The 22976-nt window shown below is 41.2% G+C and overlaps 1 protein-coding gene across 1 annotated transcript in view; it reads right to left on the bottom strand.

Annotated features, from left to right (window-relative positions):
* Window positions 1-3619, bottom strand: part of si:dkey-65j6.2 (uncharacterized protein KIAA1755 homolog) — a 41956-nt gene extending 38337 nt beyond the window's left edge. Inside the window, exons 1-2 of the mRNA XM_049462964.1 lie at window positions 3607-3619; window positions 2898-2959 (exon numbers count right to left, since the gene is read on the bottom strand). Coding sequence (XP_049318921.1) covers window positions 2898-2959; window positions 3607-3619 — 75 coding nt within the window. The remainder of the gene's footprint in view (window positions 1-2897; window positions 2960-3606) is intronic.
* Window positions 3620-22976: the final 19357 nt, after the last annotated feature.

The raw sequence follows: 22976 nt of genomic DNA, 5'->3' as shown, positions 1-22976 counted from the left end.
TAAGCTTCTTGACGTAATTCTGGGCAAGACCTCAGGAACACATGAACTCCACCATGAATCGTTTAGGAAGAATAAAATTGCTCAGTGGTTCATTGATGGACCATTAATTGTAATGCAGTGGCCTGCAATGTGGAATAACATAGACATTGCAGAGGACCACATCAGTCAATTTGACACACAGGTCATCTTCGTGTAAGATAATGCAATATGAGCAGAAATAGCTTCACAGTTGTGACCAGAAAAAAGCTATATTGATTAACAACAATGTTTGTGAAGTTTAATAAAATTTTGAATCAGGTTATTCACGTTCACATAGAGGGCTCTATTTTAGCGATCTATAACATTCAGTCAGTCGCGCACCGGTCTTTTCTGTTGCCAAGATAGCAATACGCCAGAAATTTACCTGAACGCATCTCATTTGAAGACCTCCACGCCCATCAGTGTAGATATATTCTGCTAAATGAACTGCTGAAAGTCTGCATTAAGTTGACATGCTGACCTTCATTAATAAAGACCTGAGTAATGTACTGATATGATACACATTTAAAACAGCAGAACTAGCCCTATTGCACCAGCTCATTATTCTGTTATCAAATATCAAAAAAGTGAACGAATCTTGCACATCCACAGACATCCAACGGAGGTCTCCAACCAAAGTCAGACGTTTAGAACATTCAACATACACCGAAGTCAAAAGTTGTAATGGTGAATCCATTTGACATTTTTAACAGACATCCAACAGAGGTTCAAATCAGATGTTTAGAAAGTGAACCGATCTTGAACATTCAACAGACATCCAACATACACCCAAGTCAGAAGTTCTAATGGTGAATCAAATTTACACTTTAACAGACATCTAACTGAGGTCCCAATCAGATGTTAAGATAGTGAACCCATCTTGCACGTTCAACAGATGTCCAACAAAGTTCAGAATCAGATGTTTAGAAAGTGAACCGATCTTGAACATTCAACAGACATCCAACATACACCCAAGTCAGAAGTTCTAATGGTGAATCAAATTTACACTTTAACAGACATCTAACTGAGGTCCCAATCAGATGTTAAGATAGTGAACCCATCTTGCACGTTCAACAGATGTCCAACAAAGTTCAGAGTCAGATGTTTAGAAAGTGAACCGATCTTGAATATCCACAGATGTCCAACAAAGTTCAGAGTCAGATGTTTAGAAAGTAACCTGATCTTGAACATTCAACAGACATCCAACATACACCCAAGTCAGAAGTTCTGATGCTGAATCAAATTTACACTTTCAACAGACGTCCAACTGAGGTCCAAATCAGAGTGTTAATATAGTGAACACATCTTGCACGCTCAACAGACGCCCAACAGAGGTCCAAGACAGATGTTTAGAAAGTAAACCCATGTTGCACATCCACAGACGTCCAACAATGCCCAAGTCAGACAATAAAAAAGGAAACTGATCTTGAACATTCAACAAACATCCAACGGATGTCACATTTTTTGCTGCCTCATATAATTAATTTAATTAATCAAAATACTTCTCTGTCAGAAACATGTAAACATGTTTTATGTTGCAGTATGTTTCATATTTTGCACTTTTCCTTAACTAAGATATAAGGAGGTTATTTTTTGCACATTGTTTAATATAAAAGCGGCTTGTAATGTGAATGAAACTTCTGTTTTACATTAGTTTCATTCAAGTTATTTAAATGTTAAAGAAAAGTTTCAAATTGTCAGTTATTATGTAAGAACTAACAATCCTGAGATTTTATTTGTTTTTACAATATCGCCCAGCCCTACTATCCAGATAAAAAATCTTTAAACAGGCCCATAAAGTTCAAAATGTCTAAATAATCCATTGAAAAGTTCTTCAGGAATCTAAACATAGTTCTTCTCTGGCATCCCTCCAAAGATCCCTTTTTAGCATCTTTATTTTTAAGTGGTCTGGAAGACTGACTCAGAAAGAGCTTGGCATGGAAGATTGATTATGTTCTTCTGTGCGGTTTGAAAGAGGTCGTAAAGAGGCAGTTAGTCTCCCGGAGGAGTCTGCAGTTTCACATTCCCACTGTTTCCTGACCCACAAGCTCCTCTTTTAGAATCGACTGGATTTAGCTCAACCACTCCGTCACAGGCACGGGAGATCTGGAGCTTAACGGAGGCTCGCAGGATCATTCTACTCAAATGTTTGATATTTAACCACTAAGACAACTTTGCTTACCTTTTAATGCAGCGGTGGTCTGTTTTCTTTATTATTTTGAAACAATCTTAGTTTTTATTTATTTATTTTTTTACTTGTGGTTTATGTTTTTACAACTTTACCCAAAATGTTAGTGTGGGTTAGTGCTGGAGATAAAAATAACTCATTTAAAAATATATATTTTGTCTTCTACAGGTCTGTTCCAACTATTTAACCATTCAAACACTTTAATTAAAGGTTTCATCTGACATTTAATACTTTAAAACTTCGGACCTTTTCAGGAGGCATTTGCATACAAACACTTCATTTATTGGATTATGAATAGAATTCTGCGGTTATTCGTCTATTTATAATAACGATCAAGTAATCAAGTACTCTACTAAACAATCAATTTGATTAATCGAGTAATCAAAAAAAGAAATAAAAAGATTTCATAAAATAAGAAATTTTACTTAATAATGAATGACCATATTTTAATAATGAATAATTTAATAAATTCAGGTAAATTATTAAAAAAATATATTTAATAAAACATTGCCTTTATGTTGTGCATCTTAGCTAAATGACAATACAGTAAGTTCATGGCCAGCTAATAAACTAACCACACACATTAGACAGTAATCCTAATAATCAGCACTTCACAGCACAGACGTTCTGTTATGAAGGTACATTAATGTTAATCTCATTGATTTGTTATAACTTAAATTTATCTGCTCACCGCTTCAAAAACCTCTGCCTCCACCACCTGCCTCCTGTGCCTGGCTGATGTAACGCTAAGCGCTGTTTCACATTAAAAGTCCCCGCTAAATTCCGTGCTCTGCTCTGTTTTAAAATTAATTAAACGATTACTCGAGGCACAGAAAATTAATCAATCAATTTTTTCAATCGAGTAACAAGAAATTCTCGAGTAATCGTTTCACCCCTAGTGACTAGTAACTAATAGTAAGAACAGGGGTGTCGCAATGTTTTCCTTCTATATTTAGTCTCTGCTAAGCTAAGTTAAGTAAACAAAACTGTTATTCTTAAAAAAACATGATTTCAGATGAGTCAAAAGAGCACTGTATGTTAATCTACACAGATTTCTCTGTTTATTTGGGTGAGTAAAGCCCTTCTGTTTATTTACAGTAAACTTAGATTTATAGATTTACACTAAAGCTGGAGCATTAGCATTAGCGGCTAACCGCTAGTGATTAGCACTAGTAAACTGGCTAGTACACCGAATCACAAGGCGCACTGACGATTTTTTTGGAAAATTAAAGAATTTTAAGTGCACCTTATAGTGTGAAAAATATGGTAATTAGGCACGTAAACATCATACTCCAATTTCTTTGATCAGAGTAATTAAGAAAGTAAAACAAAGCTGGATTTTAGCTCAGTGCATGTAAACTCTTAAGCAGAATATTGTGGCGTGGAAGAGGAAGGAAAACCCGTGAGATTCATGATGAACGCTCATAAGCTCTTTTATTAAACAGGCTTGCCACTCACTTACAGTCTTTAACAAGACTAGGAGAGCTAAAAACCATCACCCCACAGAGCTCAAATAGCCCAAAGGCCACCAACCCAGCTGTGTGTCTCCCAGATGGCAGATCCAGAGTGGTGCCCACCCTCTCTGCATAACCCCTCCCAAGGGAGATGCCCCACCCCTGACATCCTCGCACACAGGAGAACAGAAACATGCCTACGACTCTACTTCCGGCGCCGACGCAAGTGGCTGCCTGTTCCAGTAGCTCCGTCTCTTTGTGTGTTTTTCTGAGTTTTTTACGTTTATTTATCGTCTCTGTGCTACTACACACGTCTAGTGTGCATCTTATTTATATCCTAAGGATATTTTTGGTGTAAATATGCGGGGCAGCGAGGAATACCGTGTTTATTCCCGGGAAGAACTGCTAGCCCTCCGACCCGCGGGACGTGGGGGCATTGTCCACACAATACCGGATGATCTGAGAAGGAGGTACCGAGGTTGCAGGGCCGGCGCTATGCTAAAGGCTAAGCTAAAGGCTAAGAAGTCGGAGCAGCGCTGGAGGTACAAACCCTCAGTTCCGTCGGTGGTTATGGGGAATGTTAACTCACTGACCAACAAAACTGACGAGCTAGCCTGTCTGGTGAAGAATCAGAAGCTCTACAGGGAGTGTAGCATGCTGTGTTTCACCGAGACCTGGCTCACCCCCGACACGCCGGATGCTAAAGTGCAGCTACCCGGCTTTTCTTCAGTGAGGGCGGATCGGGACCCGGTGCTTTGCGGGAAGCGGAAAGGTGGAGGAATCGCGCTGTTTATTAACAACAGATGGTGCAACCCTGGACATGTGTACGTGAAGGAGGTGATCTGCTGTCGGGATATTGAACTGTTAGCGGTGAGTCTCCGACCTTATTACATGCCGCGGGAGCTCTCTCACGCGATCCTCGTGTGTGTTTACATCCAGCCGAGAGCGGACGTGCAGGCGGCGTGTGACGTCATCCACTCCACCGTCGCAGCGCTGCAGACACAGCACCCTGACGCCTTCTATGTGATCACTGGTGACTTTAATCACGTAACGCTGGACTCTACACTGCCTGCCTTTTTCCAGTTTGTGGACTGTCCCACCAGGAAAAACAGGACCATAGACTTGCTGTATGCTAATGTGAAGGATGCATACAGGGCTATTCCACTACCACCGCTGGGGAAATCAGATCACAATCTGGTGTTCCTGCAGCCTCAGTACAAACCACTGGTACTGAGGCAGCCCACTACCACACGCTCATTCAGAGTCTGGTCTCCTGAAGCAGAAGAAGCCCTAAGGGACTGCTATTACACCACTGACTGGAGCGTGCTGCTGCACCCACATGGTGAGGACATTGAGGGGGTGACTCACTGTGATACGGACTACTTGAATTTCTGTATGGATGTTGCTGTTCCCACAAAGACTGTACGCTGCTTTCCAAACAACAAACCTTGGATTACCAGCACCGTCAAGGACCTCCTCAACCAAAAGAAGAGGGCGTTCAAAGACGGAAACTTGGTAGAGCTGAAGCGCGTACAGGGGGAACTCAAGGTACGTCTTAAAGAGGCCAAGGAGTCTTACAGGAAGAAGGTGGAAAGAAAGCTGCAAGACAACAACATGAAGGAAGTCTGGGGTGCAATGAAAACCATCACTGGGTGCAAGAACAACAACGGCAACCCAGTAGATGGCGGTGTGGACAGAGCAAACCAGTTCAACAACTTTTACAACAGGTTTGACTGTCCTGCTCCTGCTGCCCCCTCCTCCTACCCTCCTGCAGCATCACCAACATCTTCTCCATCTCTACCATCATCACCACCATCTCCATCACCTTCAACTCCAACTCCACCATCTTCATCACCACCACCATTACCCTCACCTCCATCTTCATCAACATCATCACCGTCATCATCACCACCACCACCACCCTCACCTCCATCATCATCTTCATCACCATCAGCACAATCACCCTCACCTCCACCATCTTCATCAGCACCATCATCACCCTCACCTCCACCATCTTCATCATCACCACCATCAACACTATCAACTGGCAGACAAATCATCTCCTCCAGTCCACCAACCTTTACTGCTGACCAGGTCAGGAGACAGCTGAAGAGACTTCACCCCAGGAAGGCAGCTGGCCCGGACAGAGTGTGCCCCAGAATGCTCAAGGCATGTGCTGTTCAACTGGGTGAGCCCCTCCAACATGTTTTTAACCTGAGTCTGCGTATAGGGAGAGTTCCTGCCACGTGGAAGACAACCTGTCTCATTCCTGTTCCCAAGAAGGCACACCCGAAGGAGCTGAATGACTAAAGGCCTGTTGCTTTGACATCTCATGTGATGAAGACCATGGAGCGACTGCTGCTGGACCAACTCAGACCTCAGGTCCACCATGCTGAGGACCCACTGCAGTTTGCGTACCGGGAAAAGGTGGGAGTGGAAGATGCCATCCTCTATCTCCTGCACAGAGCTCACTCTCATCTGGACAAGGGGGGAGGTGCTGTGAGGGTCATGTTCTTCGACTTCTCCAGTGCCTTCAACACCATCCAGCCCCTACTACTGAGAGACAAGCTGATGGAGATGGAGGTGGATATGCACCTGGTCACCTGGATCACTGACTACCTTACTGGGAGACCACAACATGTCAGGATCAGGGACTGCTCCTCTGATACAGTGATCAGCAGCACAGGAGCACCACAGGGGACTGTTCTCTCTCCAGTCCTGTTCACACTGTACACATCAGACTTCAAATACCACTCGGAGTCATGCCACATGCAGAAGTTCTCTGACGACACTGCAATTGTGGGGTGTGTGCGTAATGATGATGAGAGGGAGTACAGAAGCCTGGTTGAGGAATTTGTGATGTGGTGCAAGATGAACCATCTGCAGCTGAACATCTCCAAAACCAAGGAGATGTGCATAGACTTCAGGAGGTCCAGGCCCTCTGCTCAGCGGCCAATCTCCATCGAGGGGGTCGACGTGGAGGTGGTCAAATCCTACAAATACCTTGGTGTGCACCTGGACGACAGGCTGGACAGGTCAGTGAACACTGACTCCCTCTACAGGAAGGCTCAGAGCAGACTGTATTTCCTCAGAAGGCTCAGGGCTTTCAACATCTGCCAGAAACTCCTCCTGATGTTCTACCAGTCTGTGGTAGCCAGCGTCCTCTTTTACACTGTTGTGTGTTGGGGAGGCAGCATCAGCAAGAGGGATGCTGGACGACTGGACAGGCTGGTGAGGAAAGCTGGTTCTGTGTTGGGACTAGAGCTGGAGTCCTTAACACCACTGGCAGAGAGGAGAGCCCCCAGCAAGCTGCTGAACATCATGGACAATGTTCACCACCCTCTGCACAGCACCATCACCAGGCAGAGGAGCTCATTCAGCGGCAGACTGCTGTCCCAGTCCTGCTCCACAGACAGACTCCGAAAGTCTTTTGTTCCTCAGGCCATAAGACTGTTCAACTCCTCTCAGCACAGCAAACTAAAGACTCTGTGAAACTTTTTCATTCCGGCCACTCTGGCCACACCATGGACACACCCCCAGCTATGGACACACTCTCAGACTTGCTGATGCCTAGAACACTTTTTATAGTTCTACCATATTTTGCACTAGTAGTTCATTCACTAGTTAATTCATCTACTGTTTACGTATCTTTTGCACTGTTTACGTATCTTTTGCACTGCTTAATTTAATTTAAATTATTATATAACTGTGTATTTGCACTTTCTGTTTGGCTGACATCAGTTATCCTCACATTATGCACATCAACTGGTGTTCACTGTCTATTGTGTTCAACTGCACTACCTCCATTCTCCATCTCCATTTCACACACACAAAGACTGTACATTTACACTGTATATTCTATTTCTTATTTGATTGTATTTATATGTATCTTTATATTTTATCTTTTTTAACTTTGTGTATTGTGTAAACTGCTGCTGGATGCCAAGAATTTCCCCCCGGGGATCAATAAAGTATCTATCTATCTATCTATCTATCTATCTATCTATCTATCTATCTATCTATCTATCTATCTATCTATCTATCTATCTATCTATCTATCTATCTATCTATCTATCTATCTATCTATCTATCTATCTATCTATCTATCTATCTATCTATCTATCTATCTACAGGCAGCCACACACACAACCCAGAGCCGCCACATAGCCCCCCTCCCAAGGGTCAGCCGTCCCAGCGACCCCACCAACCCAACACAAACCCCGTGTACAACAGAACATTTTATTTTTTTAAATTTTTTTTACAATCAGTCGCAAACAAAGTCATTAAGGCGGGCGGGCGCCTGCCAGCGGCTCCGAAGAGCCAGAGTTCAGGTCAGGCACGAGTGCAAGGCCGGCAGGTTCCGCCCCACCGTCCACAGTGTCCTACAGTCTCGGCCTATAGGGGGCCAGCCTATCACGGTGCACAATCATAGCTCGTCTGCCCCACCGGATCTTATACACCACCTCCCCCAGCCTGGACAACACCAAGCACGGACCCACCCAGGCCGACTGGAGCTTCGGGCACAGTCCCTTCTTCCGCTGAGGGTTATATAGCCAAACCCTCGCCCCCACCACCAACAGGTCCCCAAAGCAGCGCGTGTCGTACGCACGCTTCTGCTTCTGCCCGGCAGCAGACTGGTTGGAGCGCGCTAGACGGTGCGCTAATTCCAGCGAAGACATAAGGTCCGAGACGAAAGTGGGCATGTCCGGAGCGTACCCGCCCCCGTCAGGAGGCGCCCCAAAAGCCAGGGAGACCGGCGTCCTCAGTTCGCGCCCGAACATAAGCAGAGCCGGCGTGAATCCCGTCGTCTCCTGCACAGCGGAGCGACAGGCAAGCAGCACTACCGGCAGGTGCCTGTTCCCAGTCACGCTGGTTCTTGTCCGACACCATGGCCAACTGCGCCGTCAGCGTGCGGTTAAAATGTTCCACCAGTCCGTCACTCTATTCAAAAGCTTACCCAACGTTTCCGCGAGCGGCCCAGAGGAGGCTCCTCTGGGCCGCTCGCGGAAACGTTGGGTAAGCTTGGCGGGTTAGCAGGGCCATCTCCGATGCCAGCACGCCCAGTGTCTCTCCCTGCCGTCGGCGTCTGTCCACCACTAGCATTTTGGCGGCCGCCTCCGCCATCCCGGAGGCTTGCGCCGCCATCATCGCGCCGTCCGTTCCGCGAGTCGGCACCGCCGTCCTCGCGCCATCCGCTCTGCGAGTCAGCGCCGCCGTCCTCGCGCCATCCGCTATGGGAGCCAGCGCCGCCGTGCTCGCGTCGTCCTCTCCCCGGCCACGACCTCCGAACAGCCCGCTGGCGCCGTCAAGTCTGAGTCCACTCCGCTGGAGAGCCTTGCCTCTAGTCCGTTGGTCCGCTGTCTTCCTCCTCATCCGTTCGATTTCCCCTGCCAGCAGCTCAATATCTTCCAGCAGGGTCACTTCTGACACCAAATGTGGCGTGGAAGAGGAAAGAAGACCCGTGAGATTCATGATGAACGCTCATAAGCTCTTTTATTAAACAGGCTTGCCACTCACTTACAGTCTTTAACAAGACTAGGAGAGCTAAAAACCATCACCCCACAGAGCTCAAATAGCCCAAAGGCCACCAACCCAGCTGTGTGTCTCCCAGATGGCAGATCCAGAGTGGTGCCCACCCTCTCTGCATAACCCCTCCCAAGGGAGATGCCCCACCTCTGACATCCTCGCACACAGGAGAACAGAAACATGCCTACAGGCAGCCACACACACAACCCAGAGCCGCCACAATATTCTCGTATATCTTAGTATGTGCATGTGTGAAAACAGACCGTGGTGGCAAAAAAAACAAGCAGTGTTTAACACAGCAACCACAAGATGGTGACAAAACACTTTTGAAACTGAAAGCTGAAACTGAAAGATGTAATTATTGTTCATCTTCTAGCTGATGGAGGTTTATGTTTTGACTCAGTTTGTTTAAAAAAGCTGACACATGAACACTGTAAAAACTAAACTCAACTTTTTTTTATTTTTCAACTATTATTATTACGTTTCTTGTTAAATGTTGGTCTAACTGAATAATCTGTGTTGAAAAAATTTACTAATTGTATTTGAACCCTAGTTTAGGTCAACACAACTGCTTTGCACATTTGAACTCTTTTTAATTGGGTTTACTGAGAAATTCATTTTCACCTGAAATATTTAGCGTAGCATGAATTTAAATAATGTAAAACATGTCATTGAGGCAAATCAATTTGTTTAGTTGATCCTAAAGTTAGCTTGACTTACAAAACACATTTCATAGAAGGGCGGGGCGATATGGCGCTAAAATAATTAAGCAATAATTATTTTTGTGAATTATTGTGATTATACCACAGTTCCATTGTCGCTGTTTATTGAATGATTTTGAGTAAAATGGGATGAGAAAATATAATCAGTTTGGTTATAAAAACTCAGCGAGTTAAAATAGTTCCATTGCTGCTCTGTTTGTAGCTACACTGTTTCGCTACATCGTTGCTAGGTTACCTGTATGGGGCGGAGCAATACATAAAGAGCTACAGAGCATTACCGGTTACTAATGGTCTCTCAGCCAATCACGCTGCAGGGTCGGAACTAACTGTGGTATAATATCACGATATTTCATGGTACTTTCACAATAACGATACTCTAGATGATATGACATAACATTCAATTTAAAAAAAAGATTTCAAGAATACACTACTGTACTCCAACAAAATTGAAATTAAATTTGATTATTACATAAAAAGTGATATGGCACACCCCTTAACTGAGATATTAAAAAATAAAATAATTTTATCAGATTTGTAACAGAAGTCAATGATCCAGAATGTCATGATACTAATAATGCACTCAAAAATATCTCCATATACCCAGGATTAAAGTAAAATAAATAATACTGGTCAACAAATAATAAATCTGTTTCTAGTATATATATATATATATATATATATATATATATATATATATATATATAGTGGGATATGAGAACAGTGTGATTTATTTATTTTTTTTGCTGAAAACAGCAAAAACGTAGTAGCCTAATGTGATAATTAGGGGTGGGAGACATGGCACGATATTTCAGGGTCTGATATAATTCAGGAATTTTCATTTTTTAAGTTGGTGACACTAAATTTTAGATTTGCTTTATACATTAGAAAAAATAATTATCTGAACTAAATATTTTTAGTATAAGGCACAACATTGGTGGTGGTATTCTTAAACATTCTTAAAACATTCTCTAGTGCAGTAAGTTGCCTTGAAATTTGAAGTTTTCTCAACTTTTTCATTTTTACAGTGAAGTGAAGTTTGGGTTGTATAATATTGGTATCACATCTTATTTCGTGAGTTTATTGGCTGGTTGCAATTCAAAAATCTGATTGATGCATGTAAACACATTTAATGATGTAAAGGTCTGGACTCTGGTGTGGTTAGATCATTGTTCTCAGAGCAGCAGCAGCTTTAGCTGTTTGGTTTTTCTTTGAGAAGAAAGACAAGGGTGTTAAATCATTTGTCTGCATGTCCTGATTTAAGGCTAATTCCTTCCCGCAGCTGTCTCACTCACCCGGTGTGCTCTCCTCACCCTCTGAAGGACATGATGAAACACTCACAGTTGTGCTCTGGTCACCTTTGACCCTCATACCCAATCAGTCAAATCACATGACAGACCGGCACCTTCACGTCTACTGGTCTTATTCCTGAGTGCATGAGTGTTACAGACAGTAATCTTAGATCACCACAAAGCTTCAGAGGATTGTGGGTAGAGAGAGAAGATTGGGACACAGACAAGACTTCTACATCTAAAGAAGCTCCCTAAAAAGCCCCCTGCTGTTTAGAGAAGCAGGTGGGTTTTCCAGCTCCTGAGCTCCTATCAGCTTAAGCTAAGCTTAGCACGGTATGCTGCTAACTTGATAATGAATATCGCTTCTATAGCGTCATGTAAACTGATCATGAAGTGGTACCTCGCAGGACGTTTTGGGAATGCCCTCACCTGTATAAGTTGTGAGGTGTTATCTTGTAAGCAAAGCTACACAGGCCAGTGGCCAGTGTGCTCATGGCAAGGCATGTTAGGACTAATAGTGGGAATCATATTGAACAATCCCTATCCACAGGGTCACATCTGTAAAGTAAAGTAAAAGAAAATATAGTTTACTCTGCCTCTCTCTATCTCACCCTGCCACACTTTAAATCTTTCGAACTAACCTTGCTTCACTCTGCCTCACTCTAAATCTCTCTACCTCACCCTGCCTTACTCTACATTGCTCTAACTCACTCTATGTCACCCTGCTTCACTCAGCTTCACTCTACCTCGCTCTAAATCTCTCTTCCTCACCCTGCCTCGGTCTACCTTGCTTTGCCTCACTCTACATATCTCTACCTCACCCTGCCTCACTCTAAATCTCTTTATCTTAACCTGCCTCAATCTCTCTCACTGTAAATCATTTAAACACTCTACATCACCTTGCCTGACTTTGCCTTGCGCTACCTTGCTCTAAATCACTCTACATCACCCTGCCTCACACTTCCTCACTCTGCCTTGGTCTACCTCCCTCTAAATCTCTCACCTTGCCTCACTCTATCTTGCTCTACCTCGCTATAAACCTCTCTACCTCACCCTGCCTTACTTTACCTTGCTATACCTCACTCTAAATCACTCTACATCACCCTGCCTCACTCTACTTCACTCTACCTCACTATGAATCTATCTTCCTCATCCTGTCTCACTCTACCTTGCTTTGCCTCACTCTACATATCTCTACCTCACCCTGCCTCACTCTAAATCTCTCTATCTCACCCTGCTTCACTCTACCTCGCTCTAAATAATTTTAAAACAGTCTACATCACCTTGCCTCACCCTGCCTTGCGCTACCTTGCTCTAAATCACTCTACATCACCTTGCCTCACTCTGCCTTGCACTACCTTGCTTTAAATCGCTCTACATCACCCTGCCTCACACTTCCTCACTCTGCCTTGGTCTACCTCCCTCTAAATCTCTCTGCCTCATCCTGCCTCAGTCTACATTGCTCTACCTCAATCTAATTCTCTCTACCTCACCCTGCCTTATACTCAACCTTGCTCTGCCTGACCCTAAATCTCTCTACCTCACCCTGCATCCCTCTATCTTTCTCAAAATATCTCTATCTTACCCTACCTCACTCTACATCTCACTACCTCACCCTGCCTCCCTCTATCTTTCTCAAAATATCTCTATCTTACCCTACCTCACTCTACATTGCTCTAAATCTCACTACCTCACCCTGCCTCACTCTACCTTGCTCTGCCTCGCTCTAAATCTCTCTACCTCACCCTGCCTTATACTCTACCTTGCTTTACTTCACTCTAGATCTCTCTAAGTCACCCTGCCTCACTCTATCTTTCTCAAAATATCTCTATCTTACCCTACCTCACTCTACATTGCTCTAAACCTCTCTATCTCACCCTGCCTCACTCTATCTTGCTTTGCCTCACTCTAAATCTCTTAACCTCTCCCTGCCTTAATCTACCTTGCTCTACCTCCATCTAAATCTCTCAACCTCGCCCTGCCTCACTCTACATTGCTCTGCCTCACTCTACCATGCTCTGCCTCACTCTAAATCTCCCAAAATCAGCCTGCGTCCCTCTAAATCCCTCTACCTCACCCTGCCTCACTCTTCATGGACAATGTTCACCACCCTCTGCACTCATGGACAATGTTCACCACCCTCTGCACAGCACCATCACCAGGCAGAGGAGCTCATTCAGCGGCAGACTGCTGTCCCAGTCCTGCTCCACAGACAGACTCCGAAAGTCTTTTGTTCCTCAGGCCATAAGACTGTTCAACTCCTCTCAGCACAGCAAACTAAAGACTCTGTGAAACTTTTTCATTCCGGCCACTCTGGCCACACCATGGACACACCCCCAGCTATGGACACACTCTCAGACTTGCTGATGCCTAGAACACTTTTTATAGTTCTACCATACTTTGCACTAGTAGTTCATTCACTAGTTAATTCATCTACTGTTTACGTATCTTTTGCACTGTTTACGTATCTTTTGCACTGCTTAATTTAATTTAAATTATTATATAACTGTGTATTTGCACTTTCTGTTTGGCTGACATCAGTTATCCTCACATTATGCACATCAACTGGTGTTCACTGTCTATTGTGTTCAACTGCACTACCTCCAATCTCCATTACACACACACACACGAAGACTGTACATTTACACTGTATATTCTATTTCTTATTTGATTGTATTTATATGTATCTTTATATTTTATATTTTATCTTTTTTAACTTTGTGTATTGTGTAACCTGCTGCTGGATGCCAAGAATTTCCCCCCGGGGATCAATAAAGTATCTATCTATCTATCTATCTATCTATCTATCTATCTATCTATCTATCTAAATCACTCTGCCTAACTTGCTCTAAATTCCTCTTTCTCACCCTGACTCACTCTACCTTGCTCGAAATCTCTCTACCTCAAGCTGCCTCACTCTATCCTTACTCTGCCTCCAATCTAGTTATTTCACATGAGTACAATCTGCAGAATAAATTATTTCTGGTGAGGAAATTAAAATGTTAAAAAGAAGAAATCCTGCCGCACACATGCCACTGTAGATGCCAGTCGACACCATGACCACCATGACCGGCAACCTCACCATCAGAATACCCTACGCAAACAAACATGCTAGCTAGCGTGGTGGAGCATGTCAGTTGGGTTGCTAAGCAGCAGTAGAGTACAGTGATTGACTGCTGTTATATAACTGGGTTGATGTACAGTTATAGCTCCAGCTCTACATTCACGTACCTTAGTGATATCAGCTAAAGGCTCAGGAATGTTAGCATGTGTGTGTTTTGAATACTAAACGACTTCATTCAGAGGTTTCATGGGATCCTGTGGGAATTACTAGGAAACATGTTTACCAGATTATCTCTGGGATGTTTGTGCACCAGCATTCACGCCATAAAGGCAATTTTACAACTATGGTTCATTTTGGACTAAATCACTGAACAAATTAGTACATTTTGACCATTTCGGAGCATATTTAATGCTAAAACATTCTATTACATAATCACTGCGAATTGCTAGAGGGAGCCTGCGAGTGAGTTCTCAGTAAATGGGGTGATTATGGGGTTAATTTTTTGTGCAGGATAGTCTTTTCATTTTTTAAGGTAGAAGGAACAATTTTGTTCAAAGAGAAATATAGGTATATTTCCTTTTTTCTACAGTAAACAGGTTTTAGACAGTAAAGATGCTAGCATTACTGCTACTGTGAACTGATTGGTTGGTGAGTCAATGCTAGAATTACAGTCAGATTATGTTTAAAAGGTTTATAGATGTAGTGTAAAAGCCTTTAGTGCTAAAACATTTGATGTTTTTTTTTTTTTTTTGGAGAATTTTTAAATATAAAAATGAGCAAATATTTCTTTTGGTCAGTTGCTCCATATAAACTCATTCATTTTGGATTCAGAAGCTTCCTCTAGAGAACGACAAACCCAGATGAGATGCTTAAGTGGGTATTTTGTGGTTTTCTCCTCTTGGTTTGGACTTTGTTCACACAGGGGAAAATCTAAACACACCAGAGCTCTCTGGGACAGAAACATAAAGAAAATAAATACAGGAAAAGGTTCTCTGTTCTGGACTAGTGCATATTTCTGTACAATTTAAATAAATGGCGGTAGTGCTTTTTTGGACAGTATTATTTTGATCAACTATATTATTTTTGTCATATATTATTGACCATTTTTTTGCCACTGATATGATTTTAATATTACAGCATAATAACACATTTACACAGTAAACTGAAGGGTTACCATTGAAGTCGGTAAAATTAATTGAGGTTAAGCACATATTGTCAGTTAAAAGTCAATGTAAACTAAGAATTCATTCCAAGTTATTCCTATTTGTCTAAATCAAGAGTATTTGTATTGCTATACTTATCCAAAATTACAGTGTTCAGAGGAGCTACAGGGTTCAAATATAAAAATGGAGATGCTTTTCATTGGAGAGAGATGGCATTTGTTCATAGTTTTAGTAATTATCTGGGTAATATACCAATTTACAAGGCCATTTACCCAACCCACACATTAGGACTCCTATTATCACTAGTGATGCCCCAACACCAGAAGAGTGAAGACTAACACATGCCTTCTCTGATACATGTGCTACACAAGTCATCCACCGTCTCTTTTCCAACTGCTGCTGATGAAGAATTGCTGAGTAGCATCACAGCACACTCAGAGGAAAGCGCAGCGACGCGGTTCTGATACATCAGCTCACAGACGCAGCCTTGTGCTGATCGGCATCACCCTTTGGAGTGATGTGAGACAAGAGCGCCATCTACCCACCCAGAGGGAACAAGGCCAATTGTGCTCTCTCAGGGCTCTGGCAGCTGATGGCTGCCAGCGACCTTAGTCCGCTGGTCCACTCTGAGCCTTGGTCTCCAAATTTGAATGCAAATACTGTTTTTACACCTGCCCAAACAAATAACATCAGAGATAACAACAAATTTAATATACACAATAAACACACATCTGACACTATTTTGTCCTGATTAGGGTTAAAATACATGTGAAACTAAAGTATTATTTGTGTGTGAGGGGTGATAGTGTCATTGTCTGCAGTGTCTTCCTTAAGAAGATGCAGCTTGACATCATGGGAAAGTAGCATTAGTGTTTATGTGAGTGTGTGTGTGTGTGATGTGTGTGTGTGTGTGTGTGTGCTTAAGAGAGAGAGAGAAATACTTGCAGTGACTGATGATACAGAACTGTACAAGCTAAGAGGCTAGACCTTCCCCTGGGAGTGTCTATGAGGGATGCCTTGCAGTGTGTGTTTGTGTGTGTGTGTGTGTGTGTTTGTGTTTTAAATTCCAATAAATATTTCTCTCTCTCTCTCTCTCTCTCTCTCTCTCTCTCTCTCTCTCTCTCTCTCTCTCTCTCTCTCTCTCTCTCCCACTCATTCTCTCACAGGCCCTCTGCACTGTAAGTGATGTCTTAACCTTATTTAAGACATTGTCAACAAAAAAACACCTGTATCTAGTGTTCAATAGTTCCAGACAGGTGTTCAAAAAAATAAATAAATAAATAAAGTGATAAAAAATTTCTGTTAAGAGGTTTTCAGAAAATTGTGCTCAAGAATGAAAGAATTCAATTCAACTGAAGCGTGCAAGAATCAAACGTTAAAACATTTATGCGTATGAAAAGAAATGAATAAAACTAAAATAATTAAATAATTAAAGTATTCAAGAAAAAAAACTTTTCAGGAATTCAAATCTTGAAAAAATTGTTCAAGTGTTCAAGAATCGAGTGTTCCAAAGTGAAGTTTTAATTTTTTTGTTATTTTAAAAAGTGCTCAAGAATTAAATAATTAAAGAATTTATATGCTCAGTTTCCTGGAAATACCAATTGAAACAGGTTTAAGCCCTGTCAGGGAAACTGTCCCAAAGTTCAAGAATTAAAGAATTAAATCATTAAAGAATTAACTTGATCAAGATTTAAGTCTTCAAGAAATAAAGGGTCAGTTTCCTGGAAATTAAATACCCATTCAAAATGCTGTGTAGTCCAAGACTAGGTTTAATCCTGCCTGGGAAACTGCCCCAAACTTCAAGAGTTCAAGAATTAAAGTGATCAAGAAAAGCAAAGGTCTTCTCAAGAATAAAAGGGCAAGAAACTACCAAAGACTTCCATGCAAAATCACTAGAAACTATACAATTCTATACTGCATTCTAATGTGTACATACCTCCCATAATGAACTTTGCAATTACATCAATATAATACTTGTATATATATTTCAGATCACTGCTAATGTCTGCAGACAAAACACACACAATAGTCCTTTAGATTTAACATCATCCAAACAGCAGAACAGCAGGAGAGAAACAAAAAAAATGAGCTTTACCATTTTGACCAGAGTGAGTGAACTGTCTGTCTTCAGAGCTCAAGTTCATATAAAAATCCGTCTGCAGCACCATTTCCCACCAGTCCTCTCTCCTCTCCCACGTCTACACTGCCTCATTCTGCTCACTGCACTCTCTCTCTCTTTCTCACACACTCACACTCACACACACACTCGCTCTGTCTCTCTTACTCTCTGTCTCTCTCACACACTCAGTCTCTACAGCTACGTTTGTCTGCCCTGACTTTGCAAGAGGCTAACATGAACTGACCAATCATGTGAAAGACAGAATAAAGGGGGGGGCATATAAAGAGAGAAGAACGTTTATGGGGAAAATACATCTTATGCCACAACTGTTGGATAATTCATCATATATACTAGTGGTATTTAAAAAGAATTCAGGAGGGTCCAGTTAGAGAAAATTTTGTCAGGCCAAGGTCCAGACCGTCATCATTTTTAACTTGTGTTATGATTCAGTGCTGTATCCTGTTTACTGAAGAAGCCTAGTAGTTCTGTCAGTGTTTTATGTCATCAACAACTGAAAGACAAAACAAATCACTAATACTATTCAGTATATTTCTAGTATATAATAGGCCTGATCAACTTATGATCAACTTCTCATACAATAAATAGAAACACCCTCAATAATTTAACTTATTGAGTCTATTAAAGTGAATCTGTATGTCAAATTTGTTTCTAAATGCTATATTTATTCTATTTGATTGTATTTATATTAGATTTAGACCTGTCTGTCGTGACAAATCTCTATATACAATGTATAGAGAAATGTTTACTGAACTTGACCTGAATATCAGCTTTGTTTAAAAACAGCAGTTTTATTTATATTTAAGATTATTATTATTAGTATGTTTTATAAATGTAGTATTTTAATTTATTTTTCTGGTGCGCACCATCTGTATTAGCTTTTCTCGCTTTATTGTCCGACTGCTGCTTCTCACTGCCTGCTTTGCCTGTGTGGCTCCGCTTCTGCATCTGCACAGATCTGATTGGCTGATGAGAGCAATTGGTGATCTTACAGTACATGTGATTGGTCTGTGAGTTCACTGCGCAGCAAAGCATGTATACTGTGAAGACAAGAAAAGCTCCACTACTTTAAATGAACTTTGTCAGAATTAAATCCTTCTCAGTAGTTTATTGGTTTGAGTCCGGATTGGACAACGTGGTCCGCCTATTAGAGACCTCTGTTATATACCATACTTGTACTGGGAATATGAAATTTGGCCATGCAGTGAACACACACACATATACACACTAGTAAGTACACTCAGACATCACAAAAGTGAAGCATTGAGCACACGTGCCCTGAATGGTGGGCACCCAGTGCTGCAGTGCCCACAGAATAGCTAGGGTTACCAAACCCATGTATTGAATCCAGAACCTTGTTGTCGATGGCCTGGTGCCCTAACCACTAAGCCACCATTGGTCACTAATTGATTAAACAAGTGGAATCAGATGTGCTGCTGGTTTTTGAGAATGAAAACATGCAGCCACACCAGCCCTGTGTGGATATAATTGGACACCCCTACTGGCTGATTTCTTTGAAGGTGTACATTTGAAGGTGTAGATCTGTATTAAAGCCAAATTGTTTAAATTCATGCAGTTTTTACACTCAGCAGCCAGAGTCAGAGAGAGAGCGCAATTGGACATTTTCTCTCTCTGGATGGGTACATGACGCTACTAACTGCATCAGTTCCAGTGTGATGTTGGTCAGCACAGGCTGATAGGCTGATAATATGGCTAGTTGGCTACACACTGTAATCTGTAATAATAACAGGATAAGGAAAATGCAGACCTATTCAGATTCCCTGTTTATCGTATTTAATAACAGGACATTGCAAGAGCCTTACATTCCTAACTTCGGTTTTGATGATGGTGGCATATCTCTGTTGGTATTCTGGCTATATTCTATTGTGATAATCTATCTACCAAATGAGGGGTAAATATCATGCATCATATATCCAGACTGGTCCATTTTGCAGTTAGCCACTAATGCTCCAGCCATAGTGGAAATCTGGAAATCTAAGCTTACTGTAAATAAACGGACGCACTTCACTCACCCAAATAAACCGTTTTCAGGAGAGAAATCTGTGTAAATTTAACATCCAGCAGTGGTTTGACTTGTCTGATTCATCTGAAAAGATTTTTTTAAGAATTACTGTTTTGTTTACTTAATTTATCTTAGCTTTACCAAATTAGAAGGGAAGCATGGCCACACCCCTGTTCCTAATAAGTGCCACTTAAATTGCGACTTATAATACGGTGCACCTTATACATTAACATAGCACCTGAAAATACGATAAAATACGGTAATTCTGCCATGGTGACCTATAAAGAAAATGTTGAGCATAAACACGTTTCTCAGCCCTAGTTGGTCTTGCAGGTCTGTAGGTAGCAGCACTTACTCCAGCTAAAATTACATGCTAACTTGCTGTCTATAACTAGCCCATACATATATGCCGACACTGCCACGCTACAAAGAGTGCCTCTCACTTTTATGCCCGACCAGCAAGCGCCGCACATACCGCACACCGCTGCTGACAGCAGCTTGTGCGGACGTGAGCGGTGAGCGCAGCGCATACTGTGCTCAGTGTGACAGCTTAATTTAGTGTTTAAAATGTAAACAATATCATTCAGAGTGGGGGTTTGGTGTTAAATTGCAGTTTACTGTAGAGAAATTTGCTCACTTGGATTTCTTTACAGTGTGGGTGAATGGAGATAGGTGACACCATGGCTACAACATGAAGACAGCTATTTAATGTAAATGTTTCTAAGCATTATATTTTAAGCTACTTAACTAGTTTAAATCTTTTTTTTATTCTGCTTCTACGAGCCAATTAAGCTATGCTGATTGCACCCAACCACTCAGTTGTACTCTCCATATGACTAGTGATGCCCCAACACCAGGAAGGTGAAGACTAGCACACGCCTCCTCCTTCTCCTCCTCTGATACATGTGGCCTTCCCTACTAGCCCACCAGGCCCCGGAAAACCAGCAAGCTGATTGGCTGTTTCTTCGGAAAGGCGGAACTTTATCCTTGATCCGGCACCGTGATTAGCGTTAATAGATTTTCCATGCACACAGTGGTCCCTTCATTAATAATACAGCTGAGCCGAGCAAAACAATTCAGGGCTACTGCAAAATTATCACAGTGCACTCGGAGGAAAGTGCAGCGACTCGGTTTCGATACATCAGCTCACAGACGCAGCTTTGTGCTGATCGCCATCACCCTTTGGAGTAATGAGAGGAAAGAGTGCCGTCTACCCACTCAGAGAGAGCCATGCCAATTGTGCTCTCCAGCAGCTGATAGCGAGCTGCATGACCGGGATTCGAACAGCGATCTCCCTGGCATAGTGGCAGCACCTTTATCCACTGGACCACTCGGAGCCACAAGTTTATTTCTTAACAGTTTAATTACTATATAAAGAAAGCTTAAGACATAAACTTAATTAATCTTTTTTTCCATCAGGAAACAAACCTACACCTTAAAATGTTCTAATGTAAAGCAGAATTTGGACTGTGGTTTTGAAAAGACTAAATTTGCCCATTTCTGCTGCTTTGCTTAGTTGTTAATTTGCTATCATGGCTAATCCAAAAGAGCACATAGAGATAATGTATCAAGATTGTACCATTTTACCTATTAAAATTTCACCTATTTCACTATTAAAAGAATGTGAATGAAAGGAAGTTAATCTAAGTTGACTGCAAACAGCCTTCACCAAAGAAAACCTTAAACATGTTGCCTACACCAAATGTAACTTCTTTTATGTCACTGATGTTAGGTTAGCATTGTGGTAGCCTAACCTAAGCTTAAATAAATCATCACACACCTGCCTAAACTTATAAAATTTGCTTTTAGCCATCGCTAATAGCTGTTGTGGTTTCTTACATTATATGATATACTGACAAAAGACTTCTTGATTCAAGACTATTTGTTGCTGGGTTATTCCCCTGAATGGGTGACATTTGTTTGTTGGTAACTCTTCCAAATTAATCTTGTTTTTTAATCTTTTTTTCACCTAATAAAATGTTTAATTATTTAAAACAGTTACTGGTCAAAATCAATTTATAAATTTACTTAATTTTTTACAAGGTTTCTAATCCGAAGTTGGTTCAAGGATTTAAGGAGACTTTATTGTCATTCACATCACATGTGGTACATAAGGTGGAAAGACATTGTATTCTCACAGTCCGGTTTACACCCAAGATCAATTTAAAATAGATAAATATAAGACAAAACAAAATAGATTAAAAAACATAATAATAAAATAGATAAAATAAATACACAGAATAATATAAGGAGTAGGGAAGTAGCAGCAACATGAAGTCCAAAGTGCAAATTGGTTATAAAACTTATGTGACATTTAAAAAGCATGTTTAAAAGCAAGTCCACTAATTCCTTTGATTTTCTTTCAAGAAAGTCTTTATTTTAAAGAAATGGTTGACTGCATGTTCAAATAATTAATATTTATGACAATAAAAAAAAAACACTCCTGTTAATGCCACTCATTCCTGTTACTGGAACTCACTCCTGTTACTTTTTATGCTATGAGTAACAGGACTGAAAGTAACAGAAATGAGTTTTAAGCATAGAATTAGCAAAAACATAAAATATAGCTCAATGGTGGCTATGCTAATAGCATAGGGACACTGAGCACATTCTAGTGATTTTCTTAAAATTTGTATTTAAAAAAAAAAAAATCTAAGAATTAATTTAGGTAACAGGAATGAGTGTTGAGATTGACCTCCCTAGGTTTAGTTACAATAGGATCAAATATACAGTATACAATATATTGTAGAGTGTTGCAGATGTCTTAGATGGGATAATGTGTTACAATAACAGGAATAAGTGAAACTCAGGGACACAACTAAAATGTGTATTTTAACTTAAATAGTATAGATTTACTATGGAAAATTATTATGGAATTTGGACTCTAAAGGATTTAAATAATTATATTTCATGGTAAAGTTTATAGTTAGAGAGTTGGGACAGGTAACTAATGCTATTTTTTCTGTGGTTTAAGTAGTTCATATTCTTTTTTTAATTACAAATCTTACTTTTGCAATTAGTTCAATGTACAAGACACTATGTTTAATAATAAAATGTATCTTATACTTATTTTGTGTGCACATTTATATGTATATGTAATTTCCTGGGTACAGAAATGGCACAGATTCGGTGGAATGGCCTGTATGCAATGTGTTTTGGTATGCAGTTAGCAGTAAATTGCTAACGATAAGATCTCCACTGTAAACCTACAAAAATCTACTTCAGACACCAGATGTGACTTTTTCTAAACAACATATTTTGAGGTAAGAAGGAAACTGTGAACATTTAATTCCTGCTAGACCTTTTGTAACAGCTAGCGACACATAATTAGCACACAATTAGCAGCTAAGCAGAGAAGGAGTGAGAGAGAAAATGAGCCGGATAGAAAGAGT

This window comes from Astyanax mexicanus, chromosome 13 (genome assembly GCF_023375975.1).
Source record: "Astyanax mexicanus isolate ESR-SI-001 chromosome 13, AstMex3_surface, whole genome shotgun sequence".
Classification (NCBI taxonomy): domain Eukaryota; kingdom Metazoa; phylum Chordata; class Actinopteri; order Characiformes; family Acestrorhamphidae; genus Astyanax; species Astyanax mexicanus.
This window is presented reverse-complemented; position numbering and strand designations above follow the sequence as displayed.